The following is a 20,945-nucleotide window of genomic DNA, read 5'->3' as shown; positions in this document are numbered from 1 at the left end:
TCTGGTAACATGCAGGACACCAGATGGGGTAACTCAGCTAATTGCTTCACTCTAGAGCATGGCCATCCCTTGACAGACACACAAGCCTCACATTTTTTTTTTCCAAACAGCCAAATGAAGTGTGGATTATATAAACACTGCCTGGCATGCCAGACTCATTAAGAAAACAGGTTCTCTAGTGCAACAACCCTGGGTTCAAACTGGAAGCTATTTTCAATTGCTTTGTGACTAATGATAGCTCCATTTTGGTAACACAGCTTGTTCTAGGTCATGCCCTCATTTCCAGCATTGCAAAAAGTATTTAAAACTTCCCTCTCCCTTTATCTTGTCAAGGTTTGAAACTGTCGTGTTATTTTAATTGTTTCCATATTTGTCTCGCCTCTGTTAAACAGACAAGTGGGGGGAACATAATAAGGAGACTTACTTTATCTAAATGGTCATAGAACCAGCCATAAACTTCCAAATGCGGGGATAAATGTAAAATGTATTTATTGCCAATAAATGCAAAATACTTTGGTTTTGCAGGTTTTTTGCAGCATGTTTGAAAGAGAACAAAAAGCCAGCTTGCCCAAGGGACTACTGTGAAAACTTATTTAAGGGGACAAAAATGTTAACTACCTATGAACCTGAGACCTTCCCACAACTGCAAGCAGATGTGCTTCTCATGAGGACATGATTTACACGTGATTTACCAAGGTGTGCCGATAGGGTTCTCTACCCACCATACACTCATCCCAAAGTCTGTTTGTACAATCCTGCCTTCCTTGGGATAAATCACACTCCCTCTGCTACAGCAGGGTTTGAAAGGTGGGGTAGGGAGAGAATTGAAAGAGGATTCAATCATTATTGTCATTGAACCCTGCAGAATGGGATGAGGAGACAGGGCTATAGCAACATGAGAGCTCTTTATCCGCAGTAGCAACTGTGCTCCACGATACTCATTACTGCTTCAAGACAATTGCTAAGTTCTAAACTGGGAGAGGGGGTGAAGTTTAAAAGTACCCTGATATCTCCAAGGACCTTCCTCTGACCCCCACAACCGATCAGTCCCCGGGATGGGGCCAGGGGAGGGGGTAGGATCATCAGAACCATTTCCCCTAAAGGCCATCATGTAACTGTACACTAAGGGCTCAATCCTGCAAGGTGCTGAGCACTCCGGTCCCAATCCAGCAAGGCACTTAGGCAAAGACTTAACTTCAATTGCATCATTTATGGCTTAACAATCATCACCAGAGTGCTCAGCATCTTGCAGGATCAAGCCATATAGACAGAGAAATGGGGAAATTTCCAGCACTATCCACTGACATCTTTTATACCCTGAGTATAAATAGATTCTTAGGGAACTGCTCCCTGCAAGGACTACAGATGTCCTTGGTTGCAGGAGGGTGTTAGGATACAAAGCTAATCTGAGTATCAGTGGGGTGGGAAAGAAGCCCTTTTAGACTTCCTCTAACCTTGGGGAACAGAAGAACTCCAGTTTACCTCCCTCATTTGCTCACATGCAGAGAGAGTGGGTGAGGAAAAAGCTGTCCTGCTCGGTTACTGATTTTGCCTACAGTGTTCTCAGATCTGCTTGCTCCTTTCCATGTCCCTGGGAGTCAACTAGTAGCTATTTTAGTCCCTACAGCAGAAGACCATTTAGTGTCCCTTCCCTCACAGGTAGCCACAACAAGCAGGGATAAACTGGATGATGGGTTTGCAATCTGGCCAACCCAATCTCAGATTTATGTCGCTGAGAATTATGTAATGGCCCTGTAGGAGTTAGTCCAGTCTCCAGGTTTCTTTCCCCCAAACATACCCTGGGCCATAGTCTGCCGCTTGTATCAGAGGAGGATTCTCAGGATTCCTGAGATCTTTCAGATCCCCTGTTACACCTCCTTAGTGATTTCTGTTAGGTTTATTATTTATTTTTCCCCATCCTCCCCCTGAAGCAACAGTAGTAACCTTGACTTCAGTGGCTAAGAAAGCAACAAGACACTGCTCCAATGTCAGAGACAGGTCCATTTCTAGGTTTGAAGAGAGTTATCCATCGAAGTTCTGAATATTGCATTTTTTTTCAAACAGACCAAGACTGCTCTTTAACACCAATGGACGATCCTTATTTATTTGTTCATGTTGAAGTTTACATCCCAAATGCATCCCTGACATGAGTATACTGTTGTAAATTAAATTACACCAGTGATTAATTTGGCCCTCTGATTTGTCACACTTAAAAAAAATTGAATAGTATTTTGTGGGGGCTAAAACTTTTACTGTTCATAAATATTCCAATTTTTTGTGTCCAAGACTACAACCTTGTAGGTCAAGTTGTTGTATAAAGCCATTTCCATACCGGGGATATAAATCAGGAGGTTGTAATGAAAAGACAGACAGATTTTAAACTGTACCGGTTCGTCTCAGTATTTCTCTGCTATCTATACATGAATATAAGTCACAGTCCTGCGTTGTGCTCCGTACGGAGGGACTGCTGTCCCAATGCCAAGCCACGTCAGTCTCAATGAGATTCCATGAAGGTGCAACAGTGTGTCTGTGCAGAGCACAAAGCAGGATCATAGAATCATAGAATATCAGGGTTGGAAGGGACCTCTGGAAATCATCTAGTCCAACCCCCTGCTCAAAGCAGGACCAATCCCCAACTAAATCATCCAAGCACCAGAATGAAATCCTGGCTCCACTGAAATCAATGACAAAATTCCCATGGACATCAGTGATCCAGGATTCCACCCTTAGGGCAAGTCTACACTACAAAATTAAGTTGACCTAAGCTATGTTGACATACAGCCACTACAGTAAATAAATTGGTTTTGCATGTCCATGCTACGCTCCTTGTGTCAGCGGTGCTTGTCCTCACCAGGAGTGCTTGCACTGATTTAATTGTCAGCGTGGGGCATTGTGGGATGGCTTTTGAAAGGCAGCAACACTGAATGTAAGCAACAGTGTCCACATTGACACTGCGTCAGTCTAATTACGTAGCCCTAAGTGGTACGCCTCTCGTGCAGGTGGAGTTATGAAGTCGGTAAAGTGGGTGAGTTACATCAGTGGGAGCTACATTTTAGTGCCTTACATCGACCATACTGTAATGTAGAGCAGGTCTCAGACTTCTTTTTCCTGGATAGCTCTCATTTATTCACACCCCTGAGCAACACAAATTATGCTGACATAAGCTGTGGTGTAGACATAGCCTAAAGCTACCAGTACCTTATTTTAAAGCATAATGACTACATTTCATTATTAATACTTGGTACTTTATAGGGCCACATTCAGAGGAAGATCTCAGATATTTGCAGATATGAATTAATCCCAACAACATTCTTGTGAGGTAGGTTAGCATTATTTTACCTATTTTATAAATGGGCTTAATCAAAATCAAATTTTTCAGAAAGGCTTGTTTCAGTCTGAGCCCGTGTTAGGTTCCCCCTCCCTAATGCAGTAAGGGTTCAAAGGCCTTTATGTGTGGCCTAAACCCACCCACATAGCCTCTCCAGAAGGGAGTGTAAATGTTGCAGATGGCTGTCTGCACTTTGGTGAATTTCACGCACTAGAATAAAACCTTTCTTGTCTGCAGTTTTTTAATGCTATTTCTGACTCACTTTTTTGGCATTATATCTATATCTCATCAAGTTATTGTCCAAAACATAAATCTATGATCATAAAATGCTGAACGTAACCATTCATAATTGCTTTTCCAGGATGAAAATCAGTGTTGATTTTTTTTAACACCTTATGCAACATAAACTAGAGAATTAAGACTGATAATTGCATAGGGTCTAGCTATTCATTATTGAAGTAAATGGATATATTGTAAATTATTAATGTTGGAAGGCTAAATTCATCAGTATTTGCAAAGGGCTTTGAGATCTCTGGTAGGTGTAAAGTATTACTACTAGCAGTAATTATTATTATTTATTTTGTTGTTATTATGTTTGGTTTTTTTCTAGTGACGTCACTCACTCTGTGTATACAGACATATGTATCTCCTCAGACCATGTAAATTCACATAGCATATCTCCATAAAGGTCAATGCAGCTGATTTAAACTAGCTGAGGTTAGGCCTAACGAGTACCAGAATATGTGTAATTTTTAAAAGAAAACAGTGAAGAAGTATTTTACCTCTCTGGTCTGAATTTGTGCCTGTGTGGTCTCTGAAGGTCCCAGCGCTGGCATTCCTTGCCTGATTCAGTGTGATCCATTGGCCCTCTGTAACTTTCTCCATTGCAGGTCATGCATTCAACTGAAAACAAAAAATAGTATGTTAGTAGCTCATAACACTAGTAGAAAGAAGTCAAACTGAAGCTGTCCTGCACAGAGAATTATAATATTATAAAAATAATACTTCCTAGATCATCAGTTTCACACAGGTGTAAGAAGCGAAAAAGAGTCCGGTGGCACCTTATAGACTAACAGACGTATTGGAGCATAAGCTTTCGTGGGTATTCACCCACGAAAGCTTATGCTCCAATAAGGTGCCACCAGACTCTTTGTCACTTTTCACAGACCCAGACTAACACGGCTAACACTCTGATACTTGACAGGTGTAAAAAACGCCCTTCAAAATAACGTCTCACTGTGGGTTCCTTTTAAGATCTTGTCAGATGATTAGATTTGGTGCCAGGTTAGTTCACAATCAAGTTACTTTGGATGCATCTGGATGGAAGCATTTGAGGCATTTACATACCCAGCATCTTTCTTGGGCCTTTATAGAAATTAGTTTGAGTGTTAAACGAAGACCTAGATCTAAGTTTTGATAAAGCACACACCAAGCAGGAAATGTTACCGTTGATTAAATAAGTGATATCTGCTTGTATGACAATTATATAAATATATGTACACATAAGTTGTGATGAAACCTGATTATGGATAAAGTTAAAACCAAATTGAGATTAATAGGTGTGAATGCACCCATTAATTAGCATAACAATAAGGATAAATTAATCACAATCACCCACTTAAGGCAAAAGGGTTATGGTTTTGGATTGTGTGGGTGGAAGGGTTTGTTTTGGTAAGTCTGTAGGTGAGTAGGCAGGGGCAGAACACAGAACAAGGGAGAAACAGAGGCAGCCTGAAGAAAACAAAGCTGAAATCTGTAAACATACAGTGACCCTACGAGAAATTTAGGAATGGTCTGGGTCAGGCGTGCTGGATTAAAAGATGCCTGGACCGGTAAGCTAAGAATCCACTCCTTATAGATTCATAGATTTTAAGGCTATAAGGGACCATCATGACCATCTAGCACATTGCAGGCCACAGAACCTCACCCACCCACTCCTGTAATAGACCCCTAACCTCTGGCTGAGTTACTGAAGTCCTCAAATCATGATTTTAAGACGTGATGTTATAGACAATCCACTATTTACACTAGTTTAAACCTGCGAGTGGCCTATGCCCCATGCTGCAGAGGAAGGCATAAAGAAACCCCAGGGTCTCTGACAATGTGACCCAGGGGAAAATTCCTTCCAGACCCCCAATATGGCGATCAGTTAGACCCTGAGCACATGGTCCTATTGCTATTGGTTCCTCCTGCATTCAGAGAAGCAGGATGATGTACACTCCTTGTAAATAAACAAGATTGCATCAAAGAATGTATTAGACTCCATCATCAATTTCTGCTCCCAACTGAAATATCCCCAGGGCCCTGAACTTTGGGTCAAAAAGGGGAAACTAATTTATATACACCTCTACCCCGATATAATGTGACCCAATATAACATGAATTCGGATATAATGCGGTAAAGCAGCGCTCTGGGGGGCCGGAGGAGGAGGAGCTGCGCACTCCAGTGGATCAAAGCAAGTTCGATATAACACGGTTTCACCTATAACGCGGTAACATTTTTTGTCTCGCAAGGACAGCATTATATCGGGGTAGAGGTGTATAAATATACATTTACATTTAAATGTACAAATCACTTAGGGCTTGTCTACCCCTAAAAAAATTATAGTGGCAAAGCTGAGCTGCTGTACTGCTTCAGTGTAGACACTACCTATGCCGATAGGAGAGATTCTCCCATTGGCGTAGGTAATCCACCTCCCCAAGATGCAGTAGCTAGGTTGATGGAAGAATTCTTCTGTCAACGTAGCACTGTATACTTGGGGACTTGGGTCAGTTTAACAATTCCACTCACCCTGAAAAATCCACATCCCTGATCAATGTAGCTAAATTAACCTAATTTTCTAGTGTAGACCAAGCCTTCGAAAATGATAATTTAGGCAGTTAGAGAATGAATTCTTCAGTCAAATCATCAGCCAAGAAGCCCTTGATCTTGCATTCAGCTGCAGGTCTAATCCCAGCTGGAGCGCACTTTAGATTCAGGCTGTAAATTTTGGTTCTTGGTTCAACAGAGTCTGGATTTGTTAGCCTTCCTAGCATATTGCAAAGCTTACTCCAAATGCCAGCAGTAAAGAAGGGAATAGGCTGATTTGCAGGGTAGGAGGGCTTGGATTAGAGGTAAATAAGGCAGTCATATTAATATATTCCTGAACTGAAGAACTGCTGAGCCCAACACTTAGAATCAATATACTGAATATCATTGACCACGTTCTGTGACATGCCGAAGGGAAGGCATGGGATTTAATGCTATAAAAATCAAAATAAATAAATCAATATAAGAGGAAAGGAACAGCTTCCATACGAGGAGAGATTAAAAAGATTGGGACTGTTCATCTTAGAAAAGAGACGACTAATGGGGGATATGATAGAGGACTATAAAATCATGAATGGTGTGGGAATAGAGAAGCGTTATTTACCCTTTCACATAACACAAGAACTAGGAGTGACAGAATGAAGTTAATTGGCAGCAGGTTTACTGGAAGTATTTCTTCATCCAACACAAGGTCAACCTCCATACTCTGGAAGGGGATGTTGTGAAGGCCAAAAGTGTAACTGGGTTTATAAAAGAATTAGATAAGCTAATGGAGGATATGTTTATTAATGGCTACTAGCCAAAATGGTCAGAAATGTAACACCACACTCAGGGTATCCCTTCACTTCCAACTGATGGAAGCTGGGACTGGACAACTGGATCACTTGAAATTTCCTAGTTCTGTTCATTCAGTGGCACAGGCCACTGTCAGAAGACAGGATGAATCATTAGTCTTACCCAGCATAGCTATTCTTATGTTCTTATTTATAAACATCAGTTGATAGAACGCACCCAATCAGAATGCTCTACAGCAATTACATTGACCAATGTTCCTTACAGATTATCACATGAGCATCATTTGAAGGTGAAACAATAATTAATTTTCAGAATTCATCCTCAAATCCATTATGTAGCAAAACTCAACTCAACATTAACTACGGACCTGCAACAGGTGCTTTCATAATGTACTGAACACAACAGAAATTGTTAGCTGATCTGTAGTGGACTAGAGAGCTGTTCAAATGATCTCAATTGTGTGATAAGCATATCATTACTCAAACACCTCTTGCTAAATCAGTCATTCTTACTAAGAATTGAGCCATTCTTTGTTCAAAGCCCAAATAGAAATACTCTCTAATAACTAATAACAGTTACATACTTGCTTCCAGGGCAGAAGAGACATTTCTATGGTATCAACTGTGTCATGTTACCTTCTGAACAGAGAGGAATGTCACAGACTTCATGGCGTATCTCTGGATTGCTTGTAAAACACCAAGGCCCTCCTTCTTCCCCTCGGGGATTCCGACAGTAGTTTTCCTGTAGGTCTTTACCCCGATAGCTCGAAGGCAAAAAGCTAGTTTTAAAATGACAATCATTACAGTATAAGAGCATGCAAACTTTGTTGTGAATCTTACTGTATTCATGAATACTTACAGCTTATGAAACTCTTGCTTTCTTTTCCGCACACGCTATATGTGCCTGCGCACACATCCATATATCTCTACCTTAAATTTTATACAGTTTCTCATTTTAACATATGACAAGACCAAAGCTAGATTCAGCCATCTTTATTCCTATTGAGTAACACCTTACTCAGCAACTAAGTCCACTGATTTCACCCCAGGGTCGCCTACATTTAAATGTGCTTGTCAAATAGATGCAGAGTTGAAGTAATGTACGGTAATTAAGTTTATCACATAAATGAGATAATTTAACAGTAATTTAATCCACTAAATTTCTATTGTGTTCAGTACATATAGACATAGATAGATCTAGTCTAATGGTGCTACACAACCTGAGTAGAGGTAGCAGAAACTGTCCATTAGATTGTGTGTTCTCAGTCCAGGTGGATCACCTTTCTTTATGGATAGATCGGAGAGCTGTACTGAAACTTTTTTTCTGTTGTAATACGGGTTTAAGATATGAAAACCACTGTATTACAACTACAGACGCAGACTCTTTACATATTATAAAAACAACTCCATTACACTTTACATTTGGAATAACCATACCCAAGCATTGCATTCTGGAATGTGTTTCCATCCTGTTCCAATATAAACTTTGACATTCTGATGCTGCGTAAGGAGACCAAGTAGGAAATTAGCATCATGTTCCTGCAGAGAGTTTTGGAGCAACATTTCCAACCACCAAACTAAGTGAAGTATTTAAGATATTATTTCACTCACTTTGTCCCTCTCATATACTGTAACCAAAACAGCTACAACAACACTGCAAACAACAATTTTGCCATCTGATATGGAAATTCCACAACACAAAGAAGATGGAAGACAAACTTAACAGCAACATCTACTTCCTGAGCAAATGCAAGAAACAAAACAACATCCCTAGAGAACTCACCATCTATAACCCTCTGACAACCACATCCAATTCTGAACAACTCTGCAAAAGGATTTCAGAAAAACTGAGGTGTAATCTCCTGCACCTCACATATTCTGGAAGGGACCACCTCAAACGAGAAATCATCACATGTTCCCACACAATGGAAGGGAAAAGTGAGGAAACCTACCTGGAGATCATACAAGAAACCCAAAACAACTATCAAAATACTTGCTGACAGCCATGCAACACAAAAACAAAAGTGGAACCATCTATAACAACAACAACTCCAAAACCCTCAGAACTTCACCTCCAGGATAAACCAGGGCACAAGGACCTACCATATGGACACTACACAACACCCCAAAATCAACAGCCTATCACAATTACCCTAACTGGAACTGAATTACCAGTATTCTCTGAGGGACTGAACTTCTATCCCACCATTGAAACTGATACCACACTGACATGTGAAGAACTGGAAGAATTCTTTCGCTGACTCTCTCTCAAAGAATTACTTCACAACAAAGTTGACATCAACCAGAACTACCATGTCCCCACCGACCGTCATAAATAAAAAAGAATTATCTGACTGGACACCCATCAGTGGAGGAAATGACACACTTGATCATTACATCACAAAAGACTGTGGAATCCTGAAACATCATATCTACCACAATCTCTCCACTGCCAAGAGGTCAGCTACACAGTCCCTGAAATCCAGCCACCATACAGTGATCAAAGCAGCAGCCAAAGTGAACACCCTCATAGTCCTCAGCTGTGATGAGTACATCAACAAGGCCAACTGACAAGTCTCCAACACCACCCTCCTATAAGGAATTCAAAGAAGACCCCCACACCACAAAGGAATTTAAGGATATCATCAAATCCTTCCCCAGACAACTCCAAGAGAAACTCTACAACCTCCTCCCTCATGAACCTACCCCAGGGAACTTCTACATGTTTCCCCAAGATACACAAATTAGCAAAACTAGGCAGACCCACCATATCTGGCCACAGCATGCTTATGAATATGAGAACTCACAGAAATCATCCTCAAAACACTCACCACAAAAAGGGCAAGTTTTCTCCAGGACACAAGCGACTTCATCCAGAAACTTCACAACATTAACAATCTCCCGCAGCACAACGTACTTGCCACCATGGAAGTCACCTCCCTATCTACCAATATCCCTCACCATGACAGCCTCTCTGCCTGCCTCAGATATCTTCACAACAATGAACGACACCCGAATGTTTCCACCCGAAACACATCGAACTCATCCATTCCATCTCACCCTTAAGAACTTTACATTCAACAATTACTTTTTTCCAAACCACGGGAATAGCCATGAATACTAGGATGGCTCCCCAACATGTCAACTTCTTCATAGGTCACCTCAAGGAAGAATTTCTGGAAATATGCACCATAAACCAATGAAATACCTGATATACATCAATGATATTTTTATCGTCTGGAGAGATGACCTAAACTCCCTCACAGATTTTCACCACAACTTCACCAACCACCACCTATCCTTCACTCTCTCTAGAACACTCCCATACCAGCATCAACGTCCAGGACACTAAGATAAGCTTCTGTAATGGAAAGCTACCGAAAACTATACACAAGAAGCCCATAGATCACCAGACTTACCTTCAAAGATCCAGTAACCACCCCAGACACACCAAGAAATCTGTTATCTACAGCCAGGCAATCAGATACCACAGAATATGCTCCAAGAAGAAAGCCTGGGATACACACCTTAACACACTTAAAACCACCTTCACCAAACAAGGACACTCCACCAGAGAAGTAGATCACCTCATGGAATAGCTTACACAAACACCTCAAGAGAACCTGCTTCAATACAGAAAAAAAAAAAAAAAAACCCTGACTGTATACCCCTAGTTGTCACTTATCACCCCACACTGAAACGCTCATGAGGTATCATCAAATAATTACAACTCATACTTGTTGGGGACCACATCCTGAAAGAAATCTTTCCCAAACCCTCTCTTCTGGCCTTCAAACAACAACCAAAGCTCACCAAGCTCATAATCAGAAGCATGCTCCCTATAGATCAGGACTTACGAACTCAAAGCAGCACTAGACCCTGTCAAAACAACAGATGCAAAACGTGCAGCCATGCTACAATGATCAACACCACCCACAACACACCTTTCAAGATCCAAACGTATATCACCACATGTGGTGTACCTCATCCAGTGCATCAAATATCCCATCCTTTAACTTGTCCCTGCTCAGATTTAAATCAAAACCTGTTCCAGTACAAGGATTTAAGGTAAAATGAAGCACCAGAACCAATCTGTGAGCTTTGGGGCACTGGACAAATCCAACTAAGTTTGTAACACTGGGCCTGATGTAGCAGAGACAGTCATGTCCGGAGATAGATATCGGCAAAAACAGAGGGTTGGTCAGAAATTAGGAAGAAGATGTGCTACCTGCCTGCAATGATTAAACTTAAGAAAAGGTTGGAGTTTGGGTTCTGGTTCTTTTTATGAACTGGAATGATATGTGAAAAATTTCTTAAGTTTCCAGAATCTGTTTGCCCATGTCTAATTCATGTTTTAGTCCCATTCTTGTTTTAGTCCCATTTGCAGTGAGAAAAGATGACGCTTTGTGAAAAGTGAAAGAATAATTTTTGGAATCAAATCACTGGAAAGTTTCTATCAATGTACCCTTACCCTGGGATTATCTGAATATAGTGAGGATATTTTGTAATATTACATATTTATAAATTTTAAAGGAAGGCTATATGGCTCATAAGACTAGCAATGAGAATCAGAGCCTTTCATGTCTTGGTCACTCATTTATAGCCATCTCAGCCAAGCTGGTAATGAGCAATGCCAGGATATGTCTTTGGTAGTATATGAAATAGTTGGTGTTCTTAGTACAGTAGTTAATGGATGTGTCTCTATATTGCAAAAACAAAAACACCCTTTGATTAGTACTAATTGTCACCCTTGTTGGCAGTCTTATTAGAGAAACCAGACTGAGCGGGCTGGAGTCTACATGTTAGTCTACCCTCCAGGTGAGAACAGAATTGAGGCACAATGAGTCGGCAGCATGAAGAAGCTTGAAGTGTTCCTGCCAGGTATCTGCTCTGTGAATAACCAAAAGACCATATCCATGGTTCTCAGTCTTGCATTTTTCACAGCATTATATTCACTCATTTCTTTAAAAAGCTAATACAACTGCTTTTCTACACACTCTCAGAGTAAAAAGGGTTATACAGAGAGAGAAACAAAGGCATTAGATGTGATGCCACAGGTCACTGCAGTCAGTAGAAAGATTCCCATTGATTTCAATGGATTTTGGATCATTCCCATAGGGAGGTAGGACTGCAGTAAAGTAAAAAAATATATTTCCTGGGTTTAGTGATGAGCCCTTTGGAGTGAGTACTTCAGTCTGTATCTTAGGACTTGGGATTTGCTCTAATTACAGCCATTGGTGTAGCGGGACTGGTGAAACTCCCAGTGTAGACAGGAAAAGGCACTATTTGCACTAGTAGAGCTTACCCCTGCTTGAAACTGGGGTAAATTCTCCAGAGCTAATAGCTAATCTGCTTGTCTATGCTGGGGGGGTACAGTAGTGCTACGGCTGTCATCAGTGCAAATCCCCAATTTAGAAGAGACTACACTTGCACTTTACTCTTTAAACTGAATTAACCAGTTGTTGTACTCATACAGCAGAACTGATCCAACTCATACAAGAAAGACAAGAACAGCTTACAGTTGCTGCCTCACTTGGCTAACTTCATGGTATGAATGAATAACAAAAGGGGAAAAAAAGGAAAATCCCTACCCACTCCCACCCACCCCACCAAAAATGTATTTGTGTCTTTTTTTAACCTTTGGTTAATTAAATCTTGGAACAGACTGAGTTGGAAAATATCCCGGTTACTCACATCCTGGTTGCAATTAGCAAGATGTAGTAGCATAATTTAATGGGAGTTTTTCCTATTCTTGGTCCTTGGAGAGAATAATTTTCCTCATTTTACCATTGCCCATTGCACATTTGTTCCTTTTTTATTCTTCTGCATTTTCATCACATAACTCTCTCAAAACATCTTAGACCTTGTCTACACGTGTGGTGGTGAGTATGGTATGTGCAGCTACAAGCTCAGTGAAAAGCAAGATAAAGACAGCTCTAGGCAAACTTTTCTGATGGAGAATACATCCCGTGTATGTGTTAAGTGGTGTGTCACTGAACGCTAGAGTATTTCATTTTATTATTTTACCATCACAGAGTCTCTCAGCTCAGAAATAACCATTACAAAAGCGAATCCAATTTACCCCAGGATCAGGATCAAAACCATTTCTGAAATCATTCACACCTTCCCGTGTCTGCCTTGTCTATTTAATTTGTAATCTCTTCAGAGCAAGAAATGTCTCTTACTCTATATTTGTACAGTGCCAAGAACGATGGAGCCTAGGCTTGTCAACCCTCCAGGTTTTGCCAGGAGTCTCCTGGAATCAGGCCGTATCTCCCAGAGGCTACTGAAGCCAATCTGGGAGATTTTAGGGCGCTAAAAGGCCAGCTGCACAATTGGATTAAGGCAGGCTCCCTGCCTGCCCTGGCCCCACACTGCTCCCAGAAGCAGCTGGCACATTCCTGCGGCCCCTGGGGATGGGAGTGGGGAGGCGGTCTCTGCACGCTGCCCAGAGTGCCGACTCCGCAGCTCCCATTGGCCGGAAACTGTGGCCAATGGGAGCTTCAGAGGCGGCACCTGCAAGCAGGGGCAGCGCACGGAGCCCCCTGCCTCCCCACAGGGGCCATAGGAGCATGCCAGCCACTTCCGAGAATGATACGGGGCTAGGCAGGCAGGGAGCCTGCCTTAGCCCCACTGTGCTGCCGACCGGGAGCCACCTGAGGTAAGTGCCGCCGAGCCAGAGCCTGCCCCTCCTGCACCCCAATCTCCTGACCCAGCCCTGAGTCCCCTCCTGCACCCAAACTCCCTCCCAGAGCTTGCACCCTACTCCTATATCCCAACCCCAGTCTCAGCCCGGAGCCCCCTCCCACACTCCAAACCCCTTGGCCACAGCCCAGAGCCCACACCCCCTCCCGCTACCCAACTCCCTGCCCCAGCTCGGTGACAGTGAGTGAGGGTGGGGGAGAGTGAGTGATGGAGGGAGGGGGGATGGAGTGAGCGGGGTGGGGCAGGGGCGTTTGGGTTTGTATGATTAGACAGTTGGCAACCCTAATGGGGCCTCAGATTTGGTTGGGGCTTCTAGGCACAACTGTAATATAGAGTAAAAACAGTAACAATAGCATAATCATTTTAACATCAAAGCACTACCTTCCAGAGTATGGAGCAAGTACAAATTTTGAGGAAAAGCTTATACAAAATGAGTAAACTTAATTTCTTTCCATGAGTATGGAAAAAAGATTTGTTTCCACAATTGCTACCTTGTGATAACCAGATGTTGTGACAAAACTGACCTAATAACTCCCACCCTACATGTTAGTAAATTCCAAACACTCCACTGTTTGCTTCCATTTCATCTCACTCAAACCTCCAATGATGAAACAAATTTTCTGATGTTGAGAAACAAAATTAGCATGTGACCACCTTGTTTATCATGACCTTTTCAAACAAAATCTATTGCACAAGGCGGGAAGAAGTCAGCTTCATAGCATGCTTCTCAGATGAGTAGCCATCCAAATTCATTACTACAATGCAAAAGTAAAATTGCTAAAGATATTAACCAAATACATTTACAGTAAACCAACTTCTGTATGCTGCTACCACTGAAGTTAATGGGAGTTTTGCCACTGACACCGAAGAAAGTAGTATCTGAGAATGACTCTGAAAGGTAATGAGTGCTGAGGTCTCAAGTGTGAGCTAAGGACTCTGAATTCCTTTCAGGATCAGGCCCTAAGCTCAAGAATTAAGTCCTATAGCTATTGTACCATTCTCCAATTATTGCTGTGTTATTATTTAATCGTATATATTATATATGTAATCCTAAATCTGAAAGGAAATATAAACCAAAACAATTCTTCATGCATTTATTATGACTAGTTCTAAAAATGATAGCCAGTACTCTCAAATCCTCTACAGACTGCATGCAACTCCACTTTAAGGCCAACATCCTCTGAGAAACTCTTTCATGAGTGAGGTTAGTTTCTAAACCGTACTTAAAAGGACAGAGTGGTAATGCTCCTCCGGAAATGAACGGGAAGTCATTCATTGATTTGTTTATTGATTTCAAATACCTATCCCAAGCTCAAGGTGCTTTAACAAAGCTTATCATCCACAAGATTTGCAACATGAACCAAACTATAGAGACAATTGTAAGCATCCAAAACAGATAAACTAACACCCCCAAACCCGCCACTCTATATTCGTAAAACTATCCCTTTCCCAAAGACCTGGGGGAGGGGGGGGGAGTCAAAAAGTGGGCGTTGCAGAATTTTACAGTGCACTGCAAATTTAAGGGACAAATTCTGCTCTCAATTATTGTTCACTAATGTAAATCTGGAGTTACTTCACTTCTCAGTGTAAATGAGGGCAGAACTTGGCTCTTGCGTCTTTAGCATCAAATTATAGATCTCTAATGTCTAGAAGGGATCATCTCATCCATAATATGTATAGATAGCTGTAAATATATGATACACTGACTTAAAAAATATATAGACTTTGATGGCTCCCAGGGTTGGTATTAAGACTCCAGTGTGGTTAACTCCCATTTAAAAAAGAAATAGCCTAATTGGTTAGACGGATTGGCTGGATTTGGATGCTAGGGCCATCAGCAGAAAGGAAGGAGAAGACTGCTCTTTAATCCTCCTGACAAGCCCTAATGCAGCTCCTTGCTTCTACCCTCTGTTCACCTCTCATCATTTGTCCTCTCTTCACGGTCCTCAGCTACAAGACAAGCCACTGCTTAAAACTGCTGTGGAGCCAACTGCTTGGCCCATAGCACTCGGCTGGCTGGACACACCTTTAATCAGCACCTTCCTTCAGAGCGAAGTGTGGAACAGGTTAGAAATCCTACACCCATCACCCACCAGGCTTCCACTAAGTTTCATTCCAGAAGCAGCATCCTCCACTGAGTAATCGTCGTGCAGCAGCACTTGCCTCCGCCCAACCCCCAGTAGCAATTTCCTTCCAGAAATACATCCCAACTCTTTCCACCTTCCACCCAGCAGCAGCCAGAAGCACAAAGAAGCACTCTGAGAAAGTTTGTGGCTCCTAGGACTTCCTTAATTGTTTGATCCGGGATATGAATTAGGCCATAACTAGGTTACAGAATTCAATGGAGCAACTCAGTTACTCAATGGTATAACTGAATTCAGAATCTAGACTACCCTCTATCCCCAAAATCCTTCATTTTAAATATAGGTTGGTAACTGGAAAGGTCCCAGTTAGAAAATGCCTAATATTTCTGGGTCCAGTCATTTCAGAGACTGAAAGGTGAAATGCCTGACGTGTTGGAAGAAGAGTAGGGTCAAAGACCCATTACTCATTTGTAAAATTAAAAATGAATCAGGAGCTAGACCCCACCATACATGCTTGTACTCCATGTTCTTTAACTTCAACGTACAGGATACCAGCAGAGTTCCAAAAGCGTCTGCCCTTCTTATGTTCAGACTATGCTTACCTGTGCTCGTGGGGTATCATAGAATTCCATGCCTGACACTGGATGCCACTTTTGGTAACTGATATTGTTCCCTTGTAGTTTGCACCTTTACCGATGATACAGTTTCTAATGTAGTCTGTTGGAAGAAAATGGAGGGGGGGAAATAAGAACCTAGTGGAAAGTCTTGTTTACTTGTTGAAAATGAGAGCTGGTAAACATTTTTTGAACGAAAAGGATTTTTGTTGAAAAAGTAGCCTTTTTTTTCCCAGAAAAGTTTTTTGTTTTTTTTTTCCTAGAAAGGCATACAGCTTTTTGTGCAAAAGCTAAAGAACAATGATAATGTCATGTCATAATTTTTAATGTTTCCACAAAGAAGTGCCTTTTTTTTCAAAATACTTAATCCTAAACATTATCAAAAATGCTTCTGAAAAGGTAATTGAAATGTTTCATTTACCAAAAGCACGTGCTGAGCACGTTCAACTCACACTGACATCAGTGACCCAAACAGGAGCAACACTAAATCCTATGGCAATAACCCACTGGATTAGGCCCTTAAATAGTAAAGTAAGCAGCAGTGCAATCCAGCACATAATATGCGACATAAATACCAAAGGATACAAAACTGAGGCTCTTACATATACAGTTCATCACTGAGCTGTGTATCTCAGCAAAGATAAAGGGTATCTTTTAAACAGAGAGTTTTAAGGCACAACACATCAGCTCCTCGAATGCACAAACCATCCTTTCCTCGGGTAAGACACACAGTCATAAAGGTCACTTGCTGACTCTCTTCTCCGTAGCACTGTGCTTGGGGAATAAATCAGTTACCTTTCTTTTCATATAGATCAAACGCATGGTCTTGCTTCTTCCTCACTCCATTCGTCATGCTATTGAAAGAGAACCAATGGCATCGTTTTGTAGCTTTGTCAAAAGCAAAGGCCCTGAAACGAAAATCTCAATGAGGAAAGGAATCCTACATGGTTTACAGCAATGATAGATGACACACCAATGAATATACTATGACAATAAATCCATTTTTACTGGGAAACGCACAGAAGCAGCCAAATTGGTATTTAAACCCATGACTGTGCTGACAAGCATACAGAAACAAAGAAATTAAGTGGTTGTGGTTGTAGCACTAAATACCAGTTTTGCTGCTTGCACTAATTTCAGGTTTCACTTGTCATTAAAAATCTCTATTTTAAAAGTAAGACTAATGTGGCTGAGGCAGTACATGAAGCCCCAGTTTTGGTTCTTTTCTAAAAAAGACATTCCCTTCTACTATAAGAGGTGTGGAAAGAAAGAGGGGGATATACTGCATTGAACCGCATAGGCCAAATTCATTCCTCATATAATTAGATGCAACTCAGTTGACTTCAATTCAGTGGACTTACACTAGATATGAATGTGGCTGATGAAGTTGAAAATAATGACAATACCCTGTACCTAGACGAAATCTTCCACCCCAGGATCTCAAACATTAATTGAAAATTGCATGCCTCACAGGGGTGTAGAAAGTATTTCACTCATGTTTCTAAAGATAAATGGAAGCTCAAAGCAGAGTCAGGAATATTATTGTTAATTATTACAATTATGATAATCCTTTTTCCTCCCATCCCTGTCCTTTGCTGTTGTTTCGTTCCACTCCACTCCTGACTTCTTTGCCTCTTCTCTCCCACTGCAAAGTATGCCCCTCTAAACTCAGCCTCTTTCTTCTCCAACATTTGTTTTCTCCACTCTGCTTTGGTGCTACTCAGCCCTCGGCTCTCTGTGAGCTGAGGGGTGAAAACATTATCTACTATCTCATGACCAACCAGACTTCCTCTGCTACAGATTTGTCCACTCCTCCTTCAGTTCCACTTTATTCTTTCCCAAAATAGCACTATTTCTCAGCTTTACTGACTCCCACTATTTCTGCAGCCTTATTAATAGACTTTAAAAATCTTGACTCCTTCCTAAAATCCCACATATCCTAATGCCACAAACCACTGTCTCTTTGCAAGATGTCATTGCCTTTTTCAAAGAAAAAATGTTATAAGATAAGATGCGACTTCCCTCCCCTTCATCTTCTCCCCCATCACCACCACCAACGTTTCTTATCCCTTCTCTAACCACTCTACCTGTTCTTTGGACTCCAACCCCTCCAAACTGCTAACCTGAATCCCTCTGCCACTTCTTCAGCCTCTCTTCTACCCAGTTCTCCTAAAGATGCCATATCTGATCTCTTTTCTGACAAAAATCAACCATTGACCCCCATCTGCCTCTCCAAATATATTCTCATTTCCCTTCTTCTCTTCACTTCTAAACTCACTGAATGCATCATTTGCAACCATTTCCTTGAGTACCTCCTCCAGCTTCATCTTGGATATTTTCTAGTCTAGCTTTTGCCCTCTCCACACAAAGATTTCTAACAACCTTTTCCTGACCACATTTTCCGAGCTGTTACACTCCCCAAAATTATTTTTTATTATTTTGATGATGATTGGAGCTGACAGTGAACCAAAAAGTAAATTATTCTCACAGCTTAACTGGTCAATTTTATCTTATGTATATAGTCATTTTCATTTTTGATTGTCACACACTAGCACAATGCTGAGGATTGGGCTCCCAACTCTAAGGGGAAAGTTAAACATTGATTCTTTTAAATATTTATATTCATTTCTAAACATTTATTTTTCACGGGCATTAAAGAAATCCTGTTGCCCTCTGTGCACTTTATATCAATACTTAGGGCCAAATACTGTATCAATTGGCTTAGGGCCAAAACCCAGACGTACCAATTGAGGGCCCTGGATACATAAAATGAGTCCAGTTAATGCTGCCTGAGAGGGCTGGTTTCTGGGAGCCTAGGCAAGGCTTTTTCCTACAGTGCATGGAGCTGTGCATCATGGAAATCTTTGTCTGACACTGTGGAGGGGGGGTTGGTGGTAGCCTAGGGAAGCAGTAGATGCTGGGCCTGTGGATCCATGATTAGGCAGATCTGACATTCATTCTAACTCAGGAAGCAAGTGCACATCAGAAGCAGGAGAGTGCTGCCACTCTGCCAGCTGGATGCAGGATTCCTCCCGTCCCCCACTCCTCCCAAGCCCTTGTATATCTCCCCAGTACGCAGCCTTTTTATTCAGGCTGTGCACAAAGGAAAGGATTTGCCCCTGAATGAATGCAACGGCCACAGTCGTGATGGAAAATCCTTCACAAATGAGAAAGTAATGAAAAAATATGAGCAGTTCTAGATTATTTTTCATAATGGATTAAAATAACACACATGTATTAACCTACTTTTCAGGACACAGCAGCCAGGGCAGCCACAACTCGTGAAAGCTTGAAGCAATTTTCCTGAGCAGATGTAGGAATTTAGCATTGTTCAAAGTCTGGCAGAGTTCAGAAATAATTTTTATATTATGCAACCTCAGTAATTTTATTGTGGGCCCCATTTCTGCACTCCTCCAGCTCAGCTCAATGGGCAGGATCCCATGCTGTCTCGAATCTTATGTCTGACCTGATCAAGTTCCCACTGAAGACAATGGGAGTTATGACTCTTACTTCCGTGGGGACAGGATTAAGTCCATAGCCATGTGAAAAGTGAGTGTCAGTTGGGTGCAAAATATTATCTACCATTCTCATCAGGTAGCATTTTACACCCACCTGGTACTCATTTTTCACAGGGGCCAGAACTTGCACCATTGTTGGTGACTTTCGTGGGAGAAGGACCAGGCTCTATATGAGTATCTCTGCAAGGGATGTTCTCTAAATAAAGCATCTGATTCTGGTCCCATTTGTAGCCAATAGTAAAACTTCCACTGCCATCAGTGTTGGTGGATCCTATTTTCCAGCACAGGAGTTATCTACATCTCTCCTCTGCAATCAGCATTGGCCTACTAAACCCAGGATTGTGAGTTCAATCCTTGAGGGGGCCACCTAGGGATCTGGGGCAAAATCAGTACTTGGTCCTGCTAGTGAAGGCAGGGGGCTGGACTCGATGACCTTTCAAGGTCCCTTCCAGTTCTAGGAGATAGGATAGGATATCATTTTCTTTCATTTGTAGTCACACCCATAGATTAATACAGGCCAGAGGGAAAATTCAGGTCCATTGCATAGTGGACAAAATACTGTGTTTTATTCCAAAAGAGAGTATAGATCAATCTTACTGTAAGCAGGGAAGCAATCAGCAGCAAGGTGTGTTAAAAAAGACAACAGGCACCTCAAGATATTTATCGCTCAGAGTTACAATTTGTAATTATTATGCAGCCCAAAATGTTTGATCACATTGTACCAGAGATTCTACGTACGTGCCAATGAACTTCAGCCATGCACTTAACTGTGTTCCAAGTGTGGAATTCCCACTGAAGTCAACATGAGTAACATGTAAAGGATGAAGGCAGAATATGACTTAAAGTGGTACTGCAGCAGTGCAGCTGTAATGTACAACAATAACCATTTTATAAGCAATGGAGAAATGGAGAAAACTCAGACACTCTTTTGTAATAACAACAAACCTAAAACAAGCCATCCATGTCTTAATTTAAGCACATTTCTTTAGATCTAGTATGCAAAAAAAATTACAGATTGAACTGGTAAAGAAATCCGAACTCCTCCAATTTCACGTTAAGGGTTTGAGAAGACCAGAGAATCTCTGATTACGAAG

The 20,945-nt window shown here is 41.5% G+C and overlaps 1 protein-coding gene across 2 annotated transcripts in view; it reads right to left on the bottom strand.

The window, feature by feature from the left end:
• Nucleotides 1–20,945, bottom strand: part of HGF (hepatocyte growth factor) — a 78,044-nt gene that overhangs the window by 43,152 nt on the left and 13,947 nt on the right. Inside the window, exons 3-6 of one of the 2 annotated variants that reach the window (XM_034765637.1) lie at nt 17,129–17,241; nt 16,322–16,436; nt 7,567–7,709; nt 4,111–4,231 (exon numbers count right to left, since the gene is read on the bottom strand). In XM_034765637.1, the coding sequence (XP_034621528.1) occupies nt 4,111–4,231; nt 7,567–7,709; nt 16,322–16,436; nt 17,129–17,241 (492 nt within the window). The remainder of the gene's footprint in view (nt 1–4,110; nt 4,232–7,566; nt 7,710–16,321; nt 16,437–17,128; nt 17,242–20,945) is intronic. The other variant, XM_034765642.1, reaches the window with a different exon arrangement.

Source organism: Trachemys scripta, chromosome 1, assembly GCF_013100865.1.
Source record: "Trachemys scripta elegans isolate TJP31775 chromosome 1, CAS_Tse_1.0, whole genome shotgun sequence".
NCBI lineage: Eukaryota > Metazoa > Chordata > Testudines > Emydidae > Trachemys > Trachemys scripta.
Note: the sequence above shows the minus strand (reverse complement) of the source record. Positions and strands in the feature narration are given on the sequence as shown.